The sequence below is a fragment of the Dendrobates tinctorius genome, unplaced genomic scaffold (assembly GCF_039654945.1).
Source record: "Dendrobates tinctorius isolate UK_male_01 unplaced genomic scaffold, ASM3965494v1 ptg000143l, whole genome shotgun sequence".
Classification (NCBI taxonomy): Eukaryota; Metazoa; Chordata; class Amphibia; order Anura; family Dendrobatidae; genus Dendrobates; species Dendrobates tinctorius.
Genome location: NW_027361810.1, coordinates 40583666 through 40603491, shown reverse-complemented (window position 1 = coordinate 40603491; position 19826 = coordinate 40583666). Strand labels below are relative to the sequence as shown.

General features: G+C 40.5%; 1 protein-coding gene across 1 annotated transcript in view; it reads left to right on the top strand.

Annotated features, from left to right (window-relative positions):
• The window catches only part of LOC141049381 (bile salt export pump-like), a 120302-nt gene that overhangs the window by 43680 nt on the left and 56796 nt on the right, over nt 1–19826 (top strand). Inside the window, exons 5-11 of the mRNA XM_073545800.1 lie at nt 10612–10663; nt 11926–12161; nt 12278–12365; nt 14687–14820; nt 16006–16177; nt 16278–16402; nt 19096–19270. Coding sequence (XP_073401901.1) covers nt 10612–10663; nt 11926–12161; nt 12278–12365; nt 14687–14820; nt 16006–16177; nt 16278–16402; nt 19096–19270 — 982 coding nt within the window. The remainder of the gene's footprint in view (nt 1–10611; nt 10664–11925; nt 12162–12277; nt 12366–14686; nt 14821–16005; nt 16178–16277; nt 16403–19095; nt 19271–19826) is intronic.

Below are 19826 nucleotides of genomic sequence, written 5' to 3'. Positions count from 1 at the left end.
CCCTGCCACCTCTAGTACACCTGCGGGTACTGGGCGGCAGCGGCAGAGGGGTCAGGAAAAGAGTTATGCGCCAGAGTTCTTGCATCTGAATGCATCTTTCCAGAACTGTCTAAAAGTCTTGTCAGAGCAAATCTCCGCAGGCTTTCAGCAGATCAACTCCAGCATTCTGGAGGTGAAGACACTTCTGCAAACCATGCATTCAGAAGCAAGATCTTCGCCAAACCACACCTTTTTCAGGTCTGTTGTGGAGCGCATGGCAACACTATCTCCTACCCAGCAGATGCATGTAATGCATTCGTGCCACGGTGCTCTACAGCAGGTTACATCCCAATCTCCACCTCCCACCACTGTAGTTCCTCCACCTGCACCCCCTCCAGCCACTTTCCATCCTCCCCCTCCTATTACATCTGCACCCCCTCCAGCCACTTTCCATCCTCCCCCTCCTATTACATCTGCACCCCCTCCAGCCACTTTCCATCCTCCCCCTCCTATTACATACCATCAACCTCACCAGTACCAGCAACCTTCCCAGTACCAGCAACCTACCCAGTACCAGACATCTCCCCACTTCCAGCAACCTGCCCCGTACCAAACTCCTTCCCCGTACCAAACTCCTTCCCCATACAACTTTCCATCAACATCATCTGCTCCTACAGTCCCTGCCCAACCCTCCACTCCACCGCCCACCACCTCTTCTGCCTCCCACATGTCCACCCATTCTGTAGCTTTTTCCACACCATCACCTCTAACTGTACCTTCCCCACCACGATCCCAGTCCTCTCTCCACACTCCCATTGTCGAAGTGTCCCGCAGCCCCTCCAGCAGTATTTCCACCCCACACTACACCGAGTTATAATGTTTTTTTTTTAATAAAAATGCCCATTTGGTTGGTTTCAAACCTTTATTAAAAAAGTTTTTTTAACTTTAAAAACAGTTTACACAAAAAACAATATTTTAAATAAAAGTTAAATTATTGTTTACACTGGTTGTCTGTCATTTCTTTCTGCGGCGAAATATGTTTAAAAAAAAAGGTTAAATACAGGGTATTTAAAAGGTAAAAAGGTATTCAAAACCAGGTATATAACTGTGGGTAAATTTTAGCTTTTTGCCACAGTTGTGTTCCTGGTTGTGTTTGAAGCAAAGTATTTCACCTGAAAAGTTGTGTTTATTGTTGGTGATTTCCTACCAATGTACACAACTTTTGTTAAAAGGTGAAATACTTTGCATAAAACACAACCAGGTACACACCTGTGGCCTAAAGCTAAAAATAGTAAGACCATGACAAGATAGCCAACTTTGGTTGGCAAAGGTATATACTGTTGGTCCAGAAGGTACACAAGTTTGGTTAGGGCACAAATCTTTCACACTCTGTCATCCTGCCAGTGTACTCTGCCTTGAGGTGACATAAAGTATAGTGCAAAATTGTCCCTCATTACTGAAACCGTCACAGAACTTCTAGTGGTAATATTTCCAATGACAACATCCATCTTCGCCAGTAACTTGCTCTTCTCTCCAACCTGCACTTTCTCCTCTACAACCTGTCAAAGAAGGGCTGTAGGAACATGCTATATATAGTTTTCCAGTAGCCAATCCCGTTCGGAAGGCCACAAGGGTCAATTTTAAAAACCAGATCCGGCGTAATCCGTCGAAAAACGGATAGAAAAACGGATGAACCGGATGAGACGGATCCGGTTTTGTCTGTCAAGAACAAGACGGATCCGGCAAAACCGGATCCGGCACATCAGGTTTTACAAAACATTTGCCGGATCCGGCATTCCGGCATGACGCCGGATCGCGCCTGACGCCGAAAACCTGATGTGTGAAAGTAGCCTTAGTGAGTTTAAAAGCAATTTTTTTGCCTTATTACGAAAAAAAATATTCAAAATTCTGAGGTTACATTTTGATTTGTAAATATAACCAAGTATGAAATTGTTTTATGGACCTTAATGACTTTACATTGCTTTAGTTATCTTAAGTTGGCCATTAAGATCAACATATAGAAGTCAATTTATAGGTTGAACAGCTGTTGAACAACCGGTGAGCCACCATTACACAGACTACACTTCACTGTTATATTCGTTCATGTTACATGTTCAATGACACCGAGCGAAGGATGAAGGTTGTTTCATGAATGCTCTAGGACTTATGAAAAATTTCTCAAGGGCTAGTCCATTGACTGAATATTTTAAACATGGCTGACTTCTTTCCAGAAGAAGACAGTCATTAGACACCTAAAGCTATAGCTTGTTGTCAAAGAAGCACTCCCAGAAAAGTTTTTATCCTCTAAATATATGGCAGTCATCATATTACAGTCATATGTTAAAGTTTGGGCACCCCTATTAATGTTAACCTTTTTTCTTTATAACAATTGTGGGTTTTGCAACAGCTATTTCAGTTTCATATATCTAATAACTGATGGACTCAGTTATATTTATGGATTCAAATGAGGTTTATTGTACTAACAGAAAATGTGCAATCTGCATTTAAACAAAATTTGACCGGTGCAAAAGCATGGGCACCCTTATCATTTTCTTGATTTGAACACTCCTAACTACTTTTTACTGACTTCCTGAAGCACTAAATTGGTTTTATAACCTCATTGAGCTTTGAACTTCATAGCCAGGTGTATCAAATCATGAGAAAAGGTATTTAAGGTGGCCACTTGCAAGTAGTTCTCCTATTTGATTCTCCTATGAAAAGTGGCATCATGGGCTCCTCAAAACAACGCTCAAATGGTCTGAAAACAAAGATTATTCAACATAGCTTTTCAGGGGAAGGATACAAAAAGTTGTCTCAGAGATTTAACCTGTCAGTTTCCACTGTGAGGAACATAGTAAGGAAATGGAAGAACACAGGTACAGTTCTTGTTAAGTACCACAAAATCATTATAAGAAAGGAATATAACATAATATTGAGGTGAACATGTATTCCCATAAAATTTAATTTTATTCAATAGAAATTAAAAAACACCTATGACCGTGAGTAAATAATCAATAAATTTCCTTAAAAGCCCTGTTAAAGGCTACAATATACTATCTGCACCCTTCCTTGCCGTGGAGGTTGGCACCCTAATAGATACGGTTGTTTGGCGCCCCCACTCAACGTCGTCTGACCCTGTCTCCCCTACCTCACCCTAATTTCACAGGTGGGAAAACAATGCCAGATAGAAAAGATATGAAGGAAGGGAAAAACCTTAGCATACACAGAATACAATGCAAGAGTAACCAGGGCAATAAGCCCACAAATATAATGATAATAAAGGTAACCCAGAAAAAGGCTACTAACAATAGCCCTCACAGAACAACTATTAAAATTGCCTATTGATAAACAATAAACCAATGAGCCAGAAAATAACCATGAATTGCTACCAGCATGATGAATAAGATAAACATGCAGACAAGGACATCACGTCCCAGCAATAAATTAGCAGTATATGGCAATTGATAATCGCCTCTGTTAATGCAGATAAAGAAACCACTGATGGTGTATAAAAATAAACATGATGTAGTATTGTTCCATAATAAACAAATGAATAAAGAGTTTTTAGAACACCACCCGGTGGCTACTTATCGTCAAAGTCACCCCGACGCGTTTCCCCGGTGTAACGGTTCATCAGGAGGCCCCAGACTTCAATACCACTGATACTCGATATGCTCCATGATGCCAAAAGATAACAGGATATAAACATGGCATGGTGGCGGTCACAGAAAATAAATTTAAATAGACCCCGCTATCATGTGTCAACAAAGCCCATTGGGTACACGGTCACAAAAGATACACGTCATCCACTTTGCCCAGCCAATCACTGAGTGTTACTCATTACCCATTCCCATTGCGTTCCACTATCGGACCAGCGTGCGTGTCACGCCTACTGCGCATGACCGGAAGTGATGTATCGAAACATAACGGCGCTTGTTACCTTGCGACCAAGAAAAACAGATACGGCATCAAACCGTGACCTAATCGCACGCAGGCGCATTAGCGCCAAGGTGATAGGCCAAATAACGTCACCATCTATCACTAAATAGCCCAGATTTTAGAACAAGAAAAGGGGGAGTACATAATAGTCCAATACTTAACGGATATATCAAACCGAGCTATATATAATAATAATAGTAGTAATATACCCAAATTAAATATATAGCGAGAATATATAATCTCTCGGTATAGTAACACTGGAGAAAGTGAATTTTAAAAATATGCTCTTAAAAAATTAACATTAGAACAAATGCTTTATTGATAATAAGACTCATAATAGAGTTAGTGCGAAATTATTACGCACTACTTGCAAATAGACTAGCTACACATTATCCAAAGAAAAAAATCTGGTTTGTTTTGGGGGTAAAGACAACCATAGGCAATTAAATACTAAAAAACTCCTAAAGAAAACATGTGAATGACAGGCATTCATTTAGACCTTTCGGGGACAGGGATTGGAGTCTATATATCCATTCTGCTTCTCTTCTTTGTATAATTTTGTCAAGGTCCCCCCCCTGAGGTTTGGGTCTGACTAACTCAATCATACAAAAAGTAATATCCTTCAGGGATCCAGCATGCACCTCATTCATATGTCGCGCAATAGATGTATCCCTATTATTTTTAATATCATTCAGGTGCTCACCTACTCTTATCCTGAGCTCCCTGATGGTTTTACCAACATAATCCAGAGGGCATGAACATGTTGCTTTGTACACCATACCGGAGGATCTACAGTTCCCAAAATCCCTAATATTATAGGTCTTTCCATCCACTGAACTGCTAAATGTTTAAGATTGTGACATAACACCACATCTCGAGCAGTTTCCACATTTGAAAAAACCTTGTGGCTTACGAGAAAGCCAAGTACCTTCCTTTTTTGGTCTCTGATAAAAGCAATGTACCAAATGGTCCCCAAGGGACCTGCCCTTTCTGTAGGTAATACTCGGCCCCTCAGGTCTGGGTCTGCCAAAAGAATACCCCAGTGTTTTCTGAAGATATTATATACCCTTTCAGCTTGGCCATCAAATGTGCCTATCATCCTAACCATTTTTCCATCAATCCTCTTTTCTTTAACCCCCAACAATGTAGATCTATCAGTAGATAAAGCTTCCTGATACGATTTTCTCAAAATATATTCGGGATAGCCTCTCATTTGAAACCTATGATGCAAATCATCAGCCTGGTTTCTAAAAGCAACCAAATCTGAGCAGTTCCTTCTGATACGAAGGAACTGTCCCTTCGGTATGCCTCTTTTAAGGGGGACTGGATGATGACTTGTCCAATTGAGGAGATTGTTTGTAGATGTCGGTTTCCGATAAGTAAGAGTCTCAATATTGCCATTCCGTTTTTTAATAATAGTCAGATCCAAAAAGTTAATATTATTGTTGTGACATTCGAACGTAAACCGTAACCCTATGTTATTAACATTAATATTTTCCATAAATCGATGAAACTCACTTTCAGGGCCAGACCAGAATACCAGAATATCATCTATATATCTGGCCCATAATGTAATATAGGAATTCCACCACATATCCTCACCACTAAAGATGAGTGTTTCCTCCCACCAGCCCAGGAATATATTAGCATAAGTGGGGGCACACGGGCTCCCCATTGCTGTACCCCTGAGCTGGTGGAAGTACTTACCATCAAAAAGAAAATAGTTGTGTGTAAGGGTAAATGAAAGAAGCTCCTCTACCAATAAATTGTGGTCCCCACATTCGACCGCTCTAGATTGGAGGAAATGATTCACAGCTCTCATTCCACAATCATGCGGAATACTGCTGTAGAGCGCCTCCACATCAATAGAGGCTAAAATTATATTCTCATCAATCGAAATTTCCTCCAAAAGATTCAACAAATGTGATGTATCCCGAACATAGGATGGGAGAGATGTTACAAATGGTCTTAAAACCTTATCCAAATAGATACCGACATTCTGTGTTAATGATTCTATGCCTGCCACAATTGGTCTACCTTTTAAGGGTACAAGGCCCTTATGAATTTTTGGCAGAGCATAGAATGCTGGTATTACCGGTTGGATAGGTAACATAAACTTATATTCATTCAGAGAGATGAGTCCCTTCCCTTTTGCATTTGTTAGAATAGCAGTCAAAGCCGAAAGATATTTCTTGGTAGGGTCCCCACATAGGACTTCATAAGTACCATGTTCAAACAGCAAAGAGTGACACATATCTAGGTATATTTTGTGGTCAAGAATGACCAAGTTACCACCTTTAGCAGAAGATTTTATAATAATCTCATTATTTCTTTCAAGTGCCAAAAGGGATTCCCTTTCACCCCTAGTAAGATTAAAAATATCTTTAAACTGATCATTCTTGATTTTACACAAATCAGATTCCACCATCTTCATAAAGATATCAACACTAGTGGTACTCGTCATAGGTGGCATACGAGTACTCCTATTTTTTAAATCTGTGAAAGGGCCTTTACCACGTATTTGATTATTTTCTTCAAGGAGAGATGTCAAAATCTGAACACTATCAAAATCTTCCTCAGATATACCCAACTTTTTACATTCATCTCTGTTATGTTGCTGAAAGAAAAGTTTCCATTTCAGATTACGTCCGAACAAATTCAAATCCTTCACCCACCTAAAGCAATCAAAGGAAAAAGTGGGCACAAAATTTAAACCCTTTTGCAACAAACAATAATCATTACCAGATAACTCATAGGATGATAAATTGATAATCTGCCCCTGGTTTATACTTGTCTTCTCCTCAGATCGTAACCCATTAGTGGGCCTCTGTCTAAAAAAGACTGTGGTACTGATGAGGAAGATGCAGATGACATACCAGGAGAGTTTCTCAAATCTCCTCGTTGTCTGTACTAACCTCTTTGCATACGCCATTTGCCCCGATTTTGTTTACCTCTCCCTCGATAACTATAATAATCAGAACGCTCAGTGTCTGAGGTATCCAAATCAGATGAAGACACCTCTGAGACCGTTTTAGCCTGATATTCGTAGGCTTTATTATCTTTAAATTCAGCAAAATCACGTACAAACTGCGCGTGTTTTCTATCATTCAACCTAGTTTGAAACTTTTCTACTGAGGTCTGCAAAATATTTTCACGTCTCGAGAAATCGGGATCAGATTTAAATTTTTGTACTCTCTCAATGGCACTATTGAGTTTCTTAATAGATTCCTCTAGAAGTTTATTTTCTTCTACCAAGATCAACTGCATAAATCTAGTGGAAGCCTCAATAGACTCCTTTGTCCATGCTGTCAACAACAAAGGATTAGCTGTACAAGGTGTAATCGCCTCTGTTAATGCAGATAAAGAAACCACTGATGGTGTATAAAAATAAACATGATGTAGTATTGTTCCATAATAAACAAATGAATAAAGAGTTTTTAGAACACCACCCGGTGGCTACTTATCGTCAAAGTCACCCCGACGCGTTTCCTCGGTGTAACGGTTCATCAGGAGGCCCCAGACTTCAATACCACTGATACTCGATATGCTCCATGATGCCAAAAGATAACAGGATATAAACATGGCATGGCGGCGGTCACAGAAAATAAATTTAAATAGCCCCCGCTATCATGTGTCAACAAAGCCCATTGGGTACACGGTCACAAAAGATACACGTCATCCACTTTGCCCAGCCAATCACTGAGTGTTACTCATTACCCATTCCCATTGCGTTCCACTATCGGACCAGCGTGCGTGTCACGCCTACTGCGCATGACCGGAAGTGATGTATCGAAACATAACGGCGCTTGTTACCTTGCGACCAAGAAAAACAAATTAAATATATAGCGAGAATATATAATCTCTCGGTATAGTAACACTGGAGAAAGTGAATTTTAAAAATATGCTCTTAAAAAATTAACATTAGAACAAATGCTTTATTGATAATAAGACTCATAATAGAGTTAGTGCGAAATTATTACGCACTACTTGCAAATAGACTAGCTACACATTATCCAAAGAAAAAAATCTGGTTTGTTTTGGGGGTAAAGACAACCATAGGCAATTAAATACTAAAAAACTCCTAAAGAAAACATGTGAATGACAGGCATTCATTTAGACCTTTCGGGGACAGGGATTGGAGTCTATATATCCATTCTGCTTCTCTTCTTTGTATAATTTTGTCAAGGTCCCCCCCCTGAGGTTTGGGTCTGACTAACTCAATCATACAAAAAGAAATATCCTTCAGGTGACGTTATTTGGTCTATCACCTTGGCGCTAATGCGCCTGCGTGCGATTAGGTCACGGTTTGATGCCGTATCTGTTTTTCTTGGTCGCAAGGTAACAAGCGCCATTATGTTTCGATACATCACTTCCGGTCATGCGCAGTAGGCGTGACACGCACGCTGGTCCGATAGTGGAACGCAATGGGAATGGGTAATGAGTAACACTCAGTGATTGGCTGGGCAAAGTGGATGACGTGTATCTTTTGTGACCGTGTACCCAATGGGCTTTGTTGACACATGATAGCGGGGGCTATTTAAATTTATTTTCTGTGACTGCCGCCATGCCATGTTTATATCCTGTTATCTTTTGGCATCATGGAGCATATCGAGTATCAGTGGTATTGAAGTCTGGGGCCTCCCGATGAACCGTTACACCGGGGAAACGCGTCGGGGTGACTTTGACGATAAGTAGCCACCGGGTGGTGTTCTAAAAACTCTTTATTCATTTGTTTATTATGGAACAATACTACATCATGTTTATTTTTATACACCATCAGTGGTTTCTTTATCTGCATTAACAGAGGCGATTATCAATTGCCATATACTGCTAATTTATTGCTGGGACGTGATGTCCTTGTCTGCATGTTTATCTTATTCATCATGCTGGTAGCAATTCATGGTTATTTTCTGGCTCATTGGTTTATTGTTTATCAATAGGCAATTTTAATAGTTGTTCTGTGAGGGCTATTGTTAGTAGCCTTTTTCTGGGTTACCTTTATTATCATTATATTTGTGGGCTTATTGCCCTGGTTACTCTTGCATTGTATTCTGTGTATGCTAAGGTTTTTCCCTTCCTTCATATCTTTTCTATCTGGCATTGTTTTCCCACCTGTGAAATTAGGGTGAGGTAGGGGAGACAGGGTCAGACGACGTTGAGTGGGGGCGCCAAACAACCGTATCTATTAGGGTGCCAACCTCCACGGCAAGGAAGGGTGCAGATAGTATATTGTAGCCTTTAACAGGGCTTTTAAGGAAATTTATTGATTATTTACTCACGGTCATAGGTGTTTTTTAATTTCTATTGAATAAAATTACATTTTATGGGAATACATGTTCACCACAGTTCTTGTGAAGCCCAGAAGTGGCAGGCCAAGAAAAATATCAGAAAGGCAGAGAAGAAGAATGGTGACAACAGTCAAGGACAATCCACAGACCACCTCCAAAGACCTGCAGCATCATCTTGCTGCAGATGGTGTCACTGTGCATCGGTCAACAATACAGCGCACTTTGCACAAGGAGAAGCTGTGTGGGAGAGTGATGCGAAAGAAGCCGTTTCTTCAAGCACGCCACAAACAGAGTCTCCTGAGGCATGCAAAAGCACATTTGGACAAGCCAGTTACATTTTGGAAGAAGGTCCTGTGGACTGATGAAACAAAGATTGAGTTGTTTGGTCATACAAAAAGGCGTTATGCATGGAGGCTAAAAAACACAGCATTCCAAGAAAAACACTTGCTACCCACAGTAAAATTTGGTGGAGGTTAAATCATGCTTTGGGGCTGTGTGGCCAATGCCGGCACCGGGAATCTTGTTAAAGTTGAGGGTCGCATGGATTCAACTCAGTATCAGCAGATTCTTGACAATAATGTGCAAGAATCAGTGACGAAGTTGAAGTTACGCAGGGGATGGATATTTCAGCAAGACAATGATCCAAAACACCGCTCCAAATCTACTCAGGCATTCATGCAGAGGAACAATTACAATGTTCTGGAATGGCCATCCCAGTCCCCAGACCTGAATATCATTGAACATCTGTGGGATGATTTGAAGCGGGCTGTCCATGCTCGGCGACCATCAAACTTAACTGAACTGGAATTGTTTTGTAAATGGGAATGGTCACAAATACCTTCATCCAGGATCCAGGAACTCATTAATAGCTACAGGAAGCGACTAGAGGCTGTTATTTTTGGTAAAGGAGGATCTACGAAATATTAATGTCACTTTTATGTTGAGGTGCCCATACTTTTGCACCGGTCAAATTTTGTTTAAATGCAGATTGCACATTTTCTGTTAGTACAATAAACCTCATTTGAATCCATAAATATAACTGAGTCCATCAGTTATTAGATATATGAAACTGAAATAGCTGTTGCAAAACCCACAATTGTTATAAAGAAAAAAGGTTAACATTAATAGGGGTGCCCAAACTTTAACATATGACTGTAAGTGCACAGTGCTATAGAATATGATGACTGAAATATATTAAGAGAATACAAATTTTGATGGGAGTGCTTCTTTAAATGTAATCCTTTTATTAGAAATCGTCCACATTGATCAAATTTAGACCGTTTATCCAGATGCCCCAAGGAGTCTGTGAATGTATTCTTATTAAGAGTATTTGTTGTGACTCTTCCTACAGCTTTACTACATATAATCTCTTCTAGAGAATATTTTAAATATTTTGTTTTCTAAGGGCTAAAGGCAATGATAAAGGAGACAGCATACGAGTTGGCTTCTTCCAGCTAGTAAGTGTGTATTCTTACTCAATTTTACATTTGTCGTTTTTTAAATGCCCGTTGGTCATTACATAGCGCTCTGAATATAAACTTACACATAGACTTTTAGAATGGCAAAATTTAAGGGAATCTGTCATCGGGTTTTTGCTACCTATTTTAACAGCCTTAGATACAAAAAAAATTCCCTATACACAGGGATGAAAAATTAGCACCACTCAAATTTCAGCAAAATACAACAAATCTCATATGAAGCTGGATAAGCTAAACGGGAATCAAAGAGAATTTTAGGCTAAAAAATAAAATTTTATTAACAAATATATTTAAATAAAAACAGAGCATCGCTGCTAATGCAGATAAAACAGGGCATCAGTATACAGCAAGAAAAGCACCTAAAAAGTCTCATTACCAATGGCATAAATTAAACCACAATAGCTCGATCATACAGTACATAAATATAACAAACCGCCTGTTAATTTAACCCAATATGGGAAAGTAAACTTCTAATGAGGAACAGGGGATAAAGTGCTAAACACAAGATACTGCTGCTAAGTAAAGTGCATAAGGTGCTTCAATAAAAACAATAATAAGGTGCCAGTACCGTGTAATAACTCACATTATGTGTGGAGTGACGCTGCTCTGTCCTGCCACCACTTGGTCGACCATACCCCCATCACTGATTGGCCATTTTCTGCCTATGCACAGTGTAACTAGAAAGCTGCCAATCAGCATTGTGGGCGGGAGTATAGAGAGCACAGCATTCAGAAAACTGCTAGATCTGCAGCAGATAAAACCGTTTTTAACCAAAACTACAGCAACCAGTAAAAAAAAGTGATACATCGTTGGAATCAGGGTCTCTACCCCTACACCTTGCTGCTCTCAGATGGCGTAGAAGTCTCCATACACCACTCTTATGTTGCAATTTGGAGACAGAAATAAGATATTTAAACAACAAAATCAAATTTCTAAAATAAACTAAAATACACTTGTAGGTTGGAATCACACATGATGTATTTTTGTTACAGATGTAACTGCAGTCAATCTGCCTATAACTTTTTTTCTTCAGATTGTGATTGATTTGTATATTTTTTTGGGGGTAGAAAATTTGACCCCATGCAATACAAAGAGTGAAATTTGCAGTACCTTTTAAGGACAAAATCTGAATTGCTGCAATCAAATCCGCGGTGGATAATTAGACATTTGTGAATCCACCATAGAGATGTATTGTCAGACAGACAGATATAAAAGTATATTGATTTCTTTCATGTCTCCAGTTTAGGTTTTCCAATTGCTCGGAGAAATGGTTGATGGTCATCGGTGGCCTCGCGGCAGTGATCCACGGTGCTGCTCAGCCATGCATGTTGCTAGTCTTCGGCCTCATGATTGACACATTCATATTGTATGACGTCGAGCAACAAGAGCTCCAAAATCCCAACAAGACTTGTATAAATAACACCATCCTGTGGATTAATGGATCCCTTGAAAATGATAATGAGACAAAAAGCTGTGGGTAAGAGATTTCACCATCACAATTATTAATTCTCTTAATGTGCGGCGCTTACTTGCATGGTACATTTTTGCATCATTAGCCATGAAGTCTGATATTTTCCCTTTATATTCTGACAGCATGCTGGATATTGAGTTAGAAATGACTAGGTTTGCTGGTTACTACGCAGGAATTGGATGTTCTGTTCTTTTTCTTGGATACATGCAAGTAAGTGAGGGGGTCAAATGTGTAAAAAAAAAAAGTAGCCAACCCGATTCTTAGTATGACACGCGAAGCCCTATCTGCAGTTTTGTAAAGCAGTAGATGGCCATTGGTGGATACAGTTGTAGCAAACTCTCACCTACGAGTATATTAGATTTGCATTATGTTTTCAACTCCTGGGGAAAAAAATAAATAAGTGACTATGTTTAACTAGTAAGAGTGCATTTACACCGGCCGATTATTAAGAATGAGTGTTCCTAGGAGCAGTTGTTTTACAAGAATTATACAGTGTAAACAGACTGGTGATCAACTCGATGAATGACCAAGATTCTTGATTGCGGGGTGAAATAATTTTTTTCCCCTTCCTAAAATATGAAGTACTGTTATATCATATCAGGTATCTTTGATGCAGGCTCAGGAGCTGAGCCCGCACCATTCCTGGCAGATGATAGCAGTTTGCACTGCCTGCCTCTACCTTTTTGATCATTGTGGTTTGACCTGATGAAGAGGTATGATCACCTTGAAACGCGTTGACAAATAAAACCGCACATGGTTTCCTATCGTATATTGGATCATCGGCAGCACGGGCTTTACATCCACTTTCATCTCCAGTTTTGCCTCTACCTTTAAGAGCAGCAAATAGAGCTGAGCTCTGCCTGCTGCTGTTAACCACATAAAACGCTGCTGTCAATCTTGGACAGTGTCCAAAGTGCGTGATCCAGGGGTCCAGAGTTTCATGTGTTCATTGGCTCCCCCACCCCGACGCGATCATGAGGTGCCAGTGGGTCACCATGCTCAAGGCACGTGCTGCAATGACCAGCAGGTGGTTGGTGTTCAAAGGAGACAGGGATTTTTAATACATACTATATCATACAGTATATGTGTACGTGATTAGACAATTGTGGGTTCAGGTTCCCCGAGGGAACTAAAATAAAGTAAAAAATTAGTTTTAAAAAATATAAAAAAGTAAAACAATATAAAAATTTAAATCAACCCCCTTTTCTGACAGCTCATCAGCACACTGCTATCCCTGTGGGCCCATGGGATGACAGGGGGAGTCACACTCCAACTTTTAAATAGGTTAGATGCAGTTAGTAGCATAGCACCTAAGAGGTTAAACATCTAGGAATGTAAAGAGATCTAACAATTTTGCCAGCTTCAGAGCAGCCCTTACAAGCTGGGTAGCAAAGAGGTTGCAGATGCTGCACTGCTTGCCCAGGAGACCGGCCACTGCTGTTAGATTGCAGAGGTGGCAGATAACCATGCAACAAGCTGTAAACTATACAACTAAAAATTCCTCCATTATTGAGAAAGGACGAGATTTTTAACGTGAGGTAAGTTGCAAAGTTGCTTGTTTTTGCAAACATTTAGTAATGTTACCAATTTATGATCATTAGAAAACATCTTTTATGTTTTTATTCCTTACTATTCCAAGATCTCAGGTTGCTGTATGTGAATTTCTAGCCTGTATAACAAGTTAAACTAGATTATACAATTGTATTCACGCAAGGCAATCAACTGTAAGCTACAGCCTGGTCTCTGAGCACTGATATATTTTAGGCATTGGTAACAGAATAGACGTACCTAGTGTTAGGAAGTTCTGTCTGTGGTTGCATGCTAGCCCTAACCATGGACAGACTTAGCGTAAACCACTCCACCTCCCAGATACCATGGGTTGTCCTGGCTTTTACCCTTTTACCCCTGTACAGAAATCTGGATATAAACAGGGCGTTTGGGCTGGGGCCATGGAATAATCTGCTGTTCATTGGTGCAGGCTGGCCGGAGTAGTCAGGTAGCCGGATCAGAGCCAAGAGGACAGGAAAAGTACAAATCAGAATCCGTAAGAATAGTCAAACACTAGCCGAAGTCAAAACAAAGAACAATTATACAAGGAGCTAAACAGATAGGATTGAACCAGAGAAACACAAGGCTGTATCTTGTAGGTTCCAAAAGTAAGGTGGAAGCTTAAGTAGGGTGTGGTGCTCTCCAATTGGCAAGAGCAGTAACTGACAACTGCAGCTGGACAGCACACACACCCACACTGTCAGATGCCACTGGAGGTCCAAACCACCCAAATCTAAACATCTGTGCAAAGCTTCTGGTTCTACTGTCTCTTCTATCACAAGTGCCTCCCACAGAATGAAAACGGAGGCACTTAGCGACAGAAGAAGACATTGCAGGGGCAGGTCCTGGAGGAGTTGTAACACCTAGACACTTGTAACAAACTCTCAGCTATTAAAAATATTAGGTCCATTGGGGTTTATGCCTCCCTCTTTAAACCTAAATCTAAATAATTTGGTCTTTTTTCTCATCATTCTCAATGACAGATTTGCTTTTGGGTAACAGCAGCTGCCAAACAGGTTCAGAGAATAAGGAAACTTTACTTTCGTAAAGTGATGAGGATGGAGATCGGGTGGTTTGATTGCACATCAGTTGGAGAGTTGAACACCAGGATGTCAGAGTAAGTGGTAATATGTAGTGAATGATATATTACAGTGGTTTAGGCTTATGATTCCACAAGTATAATGGAAGTGATCCAGACAGTCATAATGGACTGTTTCCTTGGAAAGAACATATGCCTGGCCCCAGCTTCTACCTGCACTTTGTAGACATGTAGTGTGGGAAGTAAGTAGAACAAATCAATCATTGCTTCAACCTGTGCAACCACATAAGAGCCTAAGAGGCAAGAGGGCCACTACCACCTCCAAAGCACTTGGAATTGCGCATTATGATAAGATTCTGGACTGCAAAGGGCCCATATACTGTTCTTGTACAGGGGCCCTCTTCTGTCTGTGCCTGCCGCTGGTGGGAAGTGTCATGATTTTGGCTTTGCATTTTGGTTTATCACCTCTCTTAGGCTACTTTCACACATTAGGTTATTTCAGACAGGCAGGATCCGGCTATTTTTAGAAAAACTGGAACCGGCGAAATCTGCCGCCGGAACTGTTTTTTTCTCATTGACTTGTATTAGCGCCAGATCGTGCTGCATGGCCTCCCGTTTCTTCCGGTTTTGGCTGGATCCAGCTAAAATGTTATTTCCGGCATCTGGAAAAAGCGTCTCCAGTAACGTTTTTTGTCTGCGGCGAAAACCGGACAGAGCCGGATGTGGCGCTTACGGCTTTTTGCTACAATGGAAGTCTATGGGCGCCGGAAGGCGCCAAATCCGGAAAAAGACGGATCCAGCCACCAGATCCGTTTGAAGTCTGAGCATGCTCAGATCCAATTGGCCAGCCCCCAGGAAACATTTATAAACAATGCCAGTGAGTGAAACAATGCCGCTAGACGGATCTGGCAGAAAAACGGATTTGTTTCATCAGTATTCCACAATTTATGTTCATGATTTTTTGCAGACCGAGAGGTCAAAGGAAAATCGCGGTGACATGTCCAATATCGATGTGAGGGTAGGATCAAAATCGTCAATGCAAATCAATGGTTACTTTAAAATATCGGACCCACACTCAGATGACATCCAGAATAGAAAAAAATTTTTTTCTTTCATTTATCCACGTACAAGAAAAGAAGATCACTTGTATTACACTTTGATTAAACTCTAATCAAAGCCTGATAAGAATTATCCATTTATCTCATATGTGGAAATATAGCACATGTGATCGTGTGATAGTAACAAAATTGTTTTCCACTACAGTGATATCAACAAAATTAATGATGCCATTGCTGACCAAGTCGGAATATTTATTCAAAGATTTACAACATTTTTAGCTGGCTTCCTTCTGGGATTCGTTAATGGATGGAAATTGACATTGGTGATTATAGCTGTGAGCCCACTCATTGGTATTGGAGCTGCCCTGATGGCCCTGGTAAGATGTATTCTGCTGTGACCTTGGATAATTATTCAGGTAGCCCTTAGTTTTATAGCAAGTATCTATCCATTTTCCTAATTTATCCTTTGGATTATAGGCGGTTGCAAAACTAACAGGCAGAGAATTGCTGGCCTATGCTAAAGCCGGAGCGGTTGCTGATGAGGTTCTTTCTGGAATTAGAACAGTAGCAGCATTTGGTGGAGAATTGAAAGAGGTTGATAGGTTTGTGCTTCATAATTCATTATGACTCATTTTAACATTTACCCTTGTAGGGGAAATAATGGAGGGAGGTTCCTCCTCTGACCCCCAACATGTAACAGCGAGACACTTGTCTTTGATGAAGGAACCCTTCCTTGAAAAAGGGATCAGTGATTGCATACACACCTTATAGAGTAAATATAAAAGAATCTGTCATCTAACCATTTCATTACAGTAGCACTAAAATAAAAGGCAAAGGTGGAGAAACAACACAAGGCTGCCAACAGTCCTGAATTTGTGGGAACTAACCTGATTTTTAAGATATTATACCAAAAAATTGGGACTTTCCCTATGGGCAGAATTTGTGTTTAGTCTGCCCAACAATGTGTGTTCCTGAGTGGGCTTGGGTTCATATCTGGGTGGGCATAAATATTCTTATATTGTCAACTCTAATGTTGGTAAGTATGGCAGATCTTACTTATCCTGTCCTTAGTCAGAGGAACAGCTTTAATCATCTTTCCCCAATGTAAAATGTGTTCAAGGGTCTTCCAACTATTACCTGCCATTACATTATGTTGCGAAGATGCCTTTGGGCTTTTGCCTTCCTCTGATCAACATGTTAAGTTATAGGTTGAACTGGATGGACTCAAGTCTACCATCAACCTTAAAAACTATGAATAGAATGTAAAACCACTTTGCTGTTTGTATGTTCAGTGTTTTGAGCATTTTTTTCCGCTTCAGGTTCTAGTAAAACTCATGTTTCAGAAAAGAAGGTGCATGTCACTTCTTTTAGATTGTCTCCAGATGGAATCTGCGCCAAACTAGGCACAATCCAATCAGAAGGCTGCAAAATATCATTAGGAGAAAACTCTCTTAAAATACTCGGGAAATGGAACATTTCTCCAATAAACTCCTCCAAAGAAAAAGAGTTTCCTCCAGTGGTTTGCAGTTGAAAACTGATTGCTTTTCACTAATTCAAACCATCTCCATTTGCACATCGCCTATATAGTCTTAACAGTGTTATGACATAAACACATTTATTATGTATCCACAGGACAGCTCAAAAATGAGTTATCACTGTGGGTCTAACTGCTAGGACCCTCATCGATCACAAGAATCGGGGGTCTGGGCCCCCACAGGACTGGTGCGGTACTGATTTGACATGACCAACAATAAGTTCTACAAGTCTTTCAGAGTGATAATGTGAAAGCGAGACCAAAAATCATATAGACCATGAACAGAGTTGTAGCATATATGCACCACGTCTCGTTAAAGGGGTCTTTACTAATTTACTAATCTGTTGGGGTGTGAATGTGGGTTGTGGGAACAGCTGGATAGGTGAGTCATGAGGGGAGTAATAATTTATTTATTCAGCAGAGAGTAGAATTCTTATCCCCGATGGGGAACTTTTATCCCTGTTACAAAATGTGGCCCCATAGGGAACTATTGTAGTGGTAGTCAAACATGTTCCACATTCTAAAGTGGATAAAAGTTTCCTGTTCTGCCGATCACAATGGTCGAACCCCCACGGATCAACAAGTTATCACTCAACCTTCAGATATTTACCGTAATACCGCTTTATTTTCCTGGAGAATCCCTTAGGCTGAGTTCACACGTTGCAGTTTTTTCGCGTTTCCGCGACGGTTTTAACCGTGCAATTTTGCCGTGAAAACACGAAAAATAAGCATCCCATGCATTCCTATGGGATTCCGCAATGCTGTGCTAATGCTGCGGTTTTTACCGTGGCGGAATTGCTTTGCGGTAAAAAACGCAGCATGCTCTTTAATTTCGCGGAATCGCGGCGATCCCGCACCCATAGGAATGCATTGTTCTGCTTACTTTCCGCATGTGGCTGTGCACACCATGCGAAAAGTAAGCAGAACATTTGCGGATGGTACCCACGGTCCGGAGGAGAGGAGAATGTCCTCCGGGCTTTGGGTACCATATCCCTGTAAAAAATAGAATTTTAAATAAAAAATATTGTTATTCTCACCTTCCGACGTCCCGCGCAGCCTTCCCGCCTCTCTCCACGCTCCCGTTCCCAGTCAGCCTTTGCGAGCGATGACGTCCGTTCTCGCAGGATCGCAAAGTCTCACTGTCATTCACGCGACGTCCTCGCGAATGACCGCGAGACGTCGCGATCCCGAGAGAATGGACGTCATTGCGGTAATTGTCGCAAAGGATTACTGGGACCGGGAGCATGGAGAGAGGCGGGAAGGCTGCGCGGGACGTCGGAAGGTGAGAATAACAATATATATATTTTTTTATTATTTTTTACTTGCTATCTTTTACTATTGATGCCGCATAGGCGGCCTCAATAGTAAAAAGTCGGACACACTCGTCAAACACTGTGTTTGACGAGTGTGACCAACCTGTCAATCAGTTCTCCAAGCGATGCTACAGATCGCTTGGAAAACGCTAGCAATTCTGCAAGCTAATTACGCTTGCAAAATGCTAGTTTTTCCGAGGGAAAATCGCGGGAATTTAAAATGCGATTTTCCCGCGGAATGGAATTCCGGAATTCTCGCGGTAATTTCCGCGAGAGTTCCGGTACGTGTGAACCCAGCTTTAATGTTAAATCCAATAACCATCTATAGAACATTTCAGAGACCACGTACATTTCAAGTAAACCTTATGTAACCTAATCGTAAAAATCAGCAACTATAAGTATATTTCATGATCTTAATAATACTTTCATAAATTTCATCTCTACGCAGATATGATAGAAATCTTGTGTACGCTCAGCGCTGGGGAATAAGGAAAGGCGTTATTATGGGATTTTTCACTGGATACTTGTGGTTCATAATATTTCTTTGTTACGCATTGGCATTTTGGTACGGGTCTAAGCTGGTTCTTGAGGAAGAAGAATATTCACCGGGAAATCTATTACAGGTAAATTGTAACTTTACTGAGATTACTGTTTCTTACCCTGGTCTTAGTGCAAAGTACTCCAGAATAAACTGAAAAAATTCAACCCTGTGTACTCCTATTAAATAGTGTCAAACTTTCTTAATTTTTTTTTTTTAAAGTGGACAAAGTAGCACAATAAAAACTAAAGATCTCAAGTATTGTAGTGCAAGGCTCAGTAAAGGGTTGCATGTTGACTTAATTGTAGCCACTAGAGATACACAATTAATTTCAAGTACAGTGGCTCAGTGGTTAGCACTGTAGCTTTGTAAAACTGGGGTCCGGGGTTCAAATCTCACCAAGAGTAACACATGTGCTATAAGGATTTTGTATGTTCTTCCTTTAGCGTGTGATTTTTACCACTTTCTACAAACTTACACATAGGGAATTTAGATTGTGAGCCACAATGGGTACACTGATGATAATTTCTGTAAAGTGCTATGGAATTAAGGGCTTGTTCTGCCGACCGTAATTTCAGTCCGAGTGCAATCTAGCAAATCATATGATCACACTCGAATCAGTGTTATTCTGTGGGGCCCTG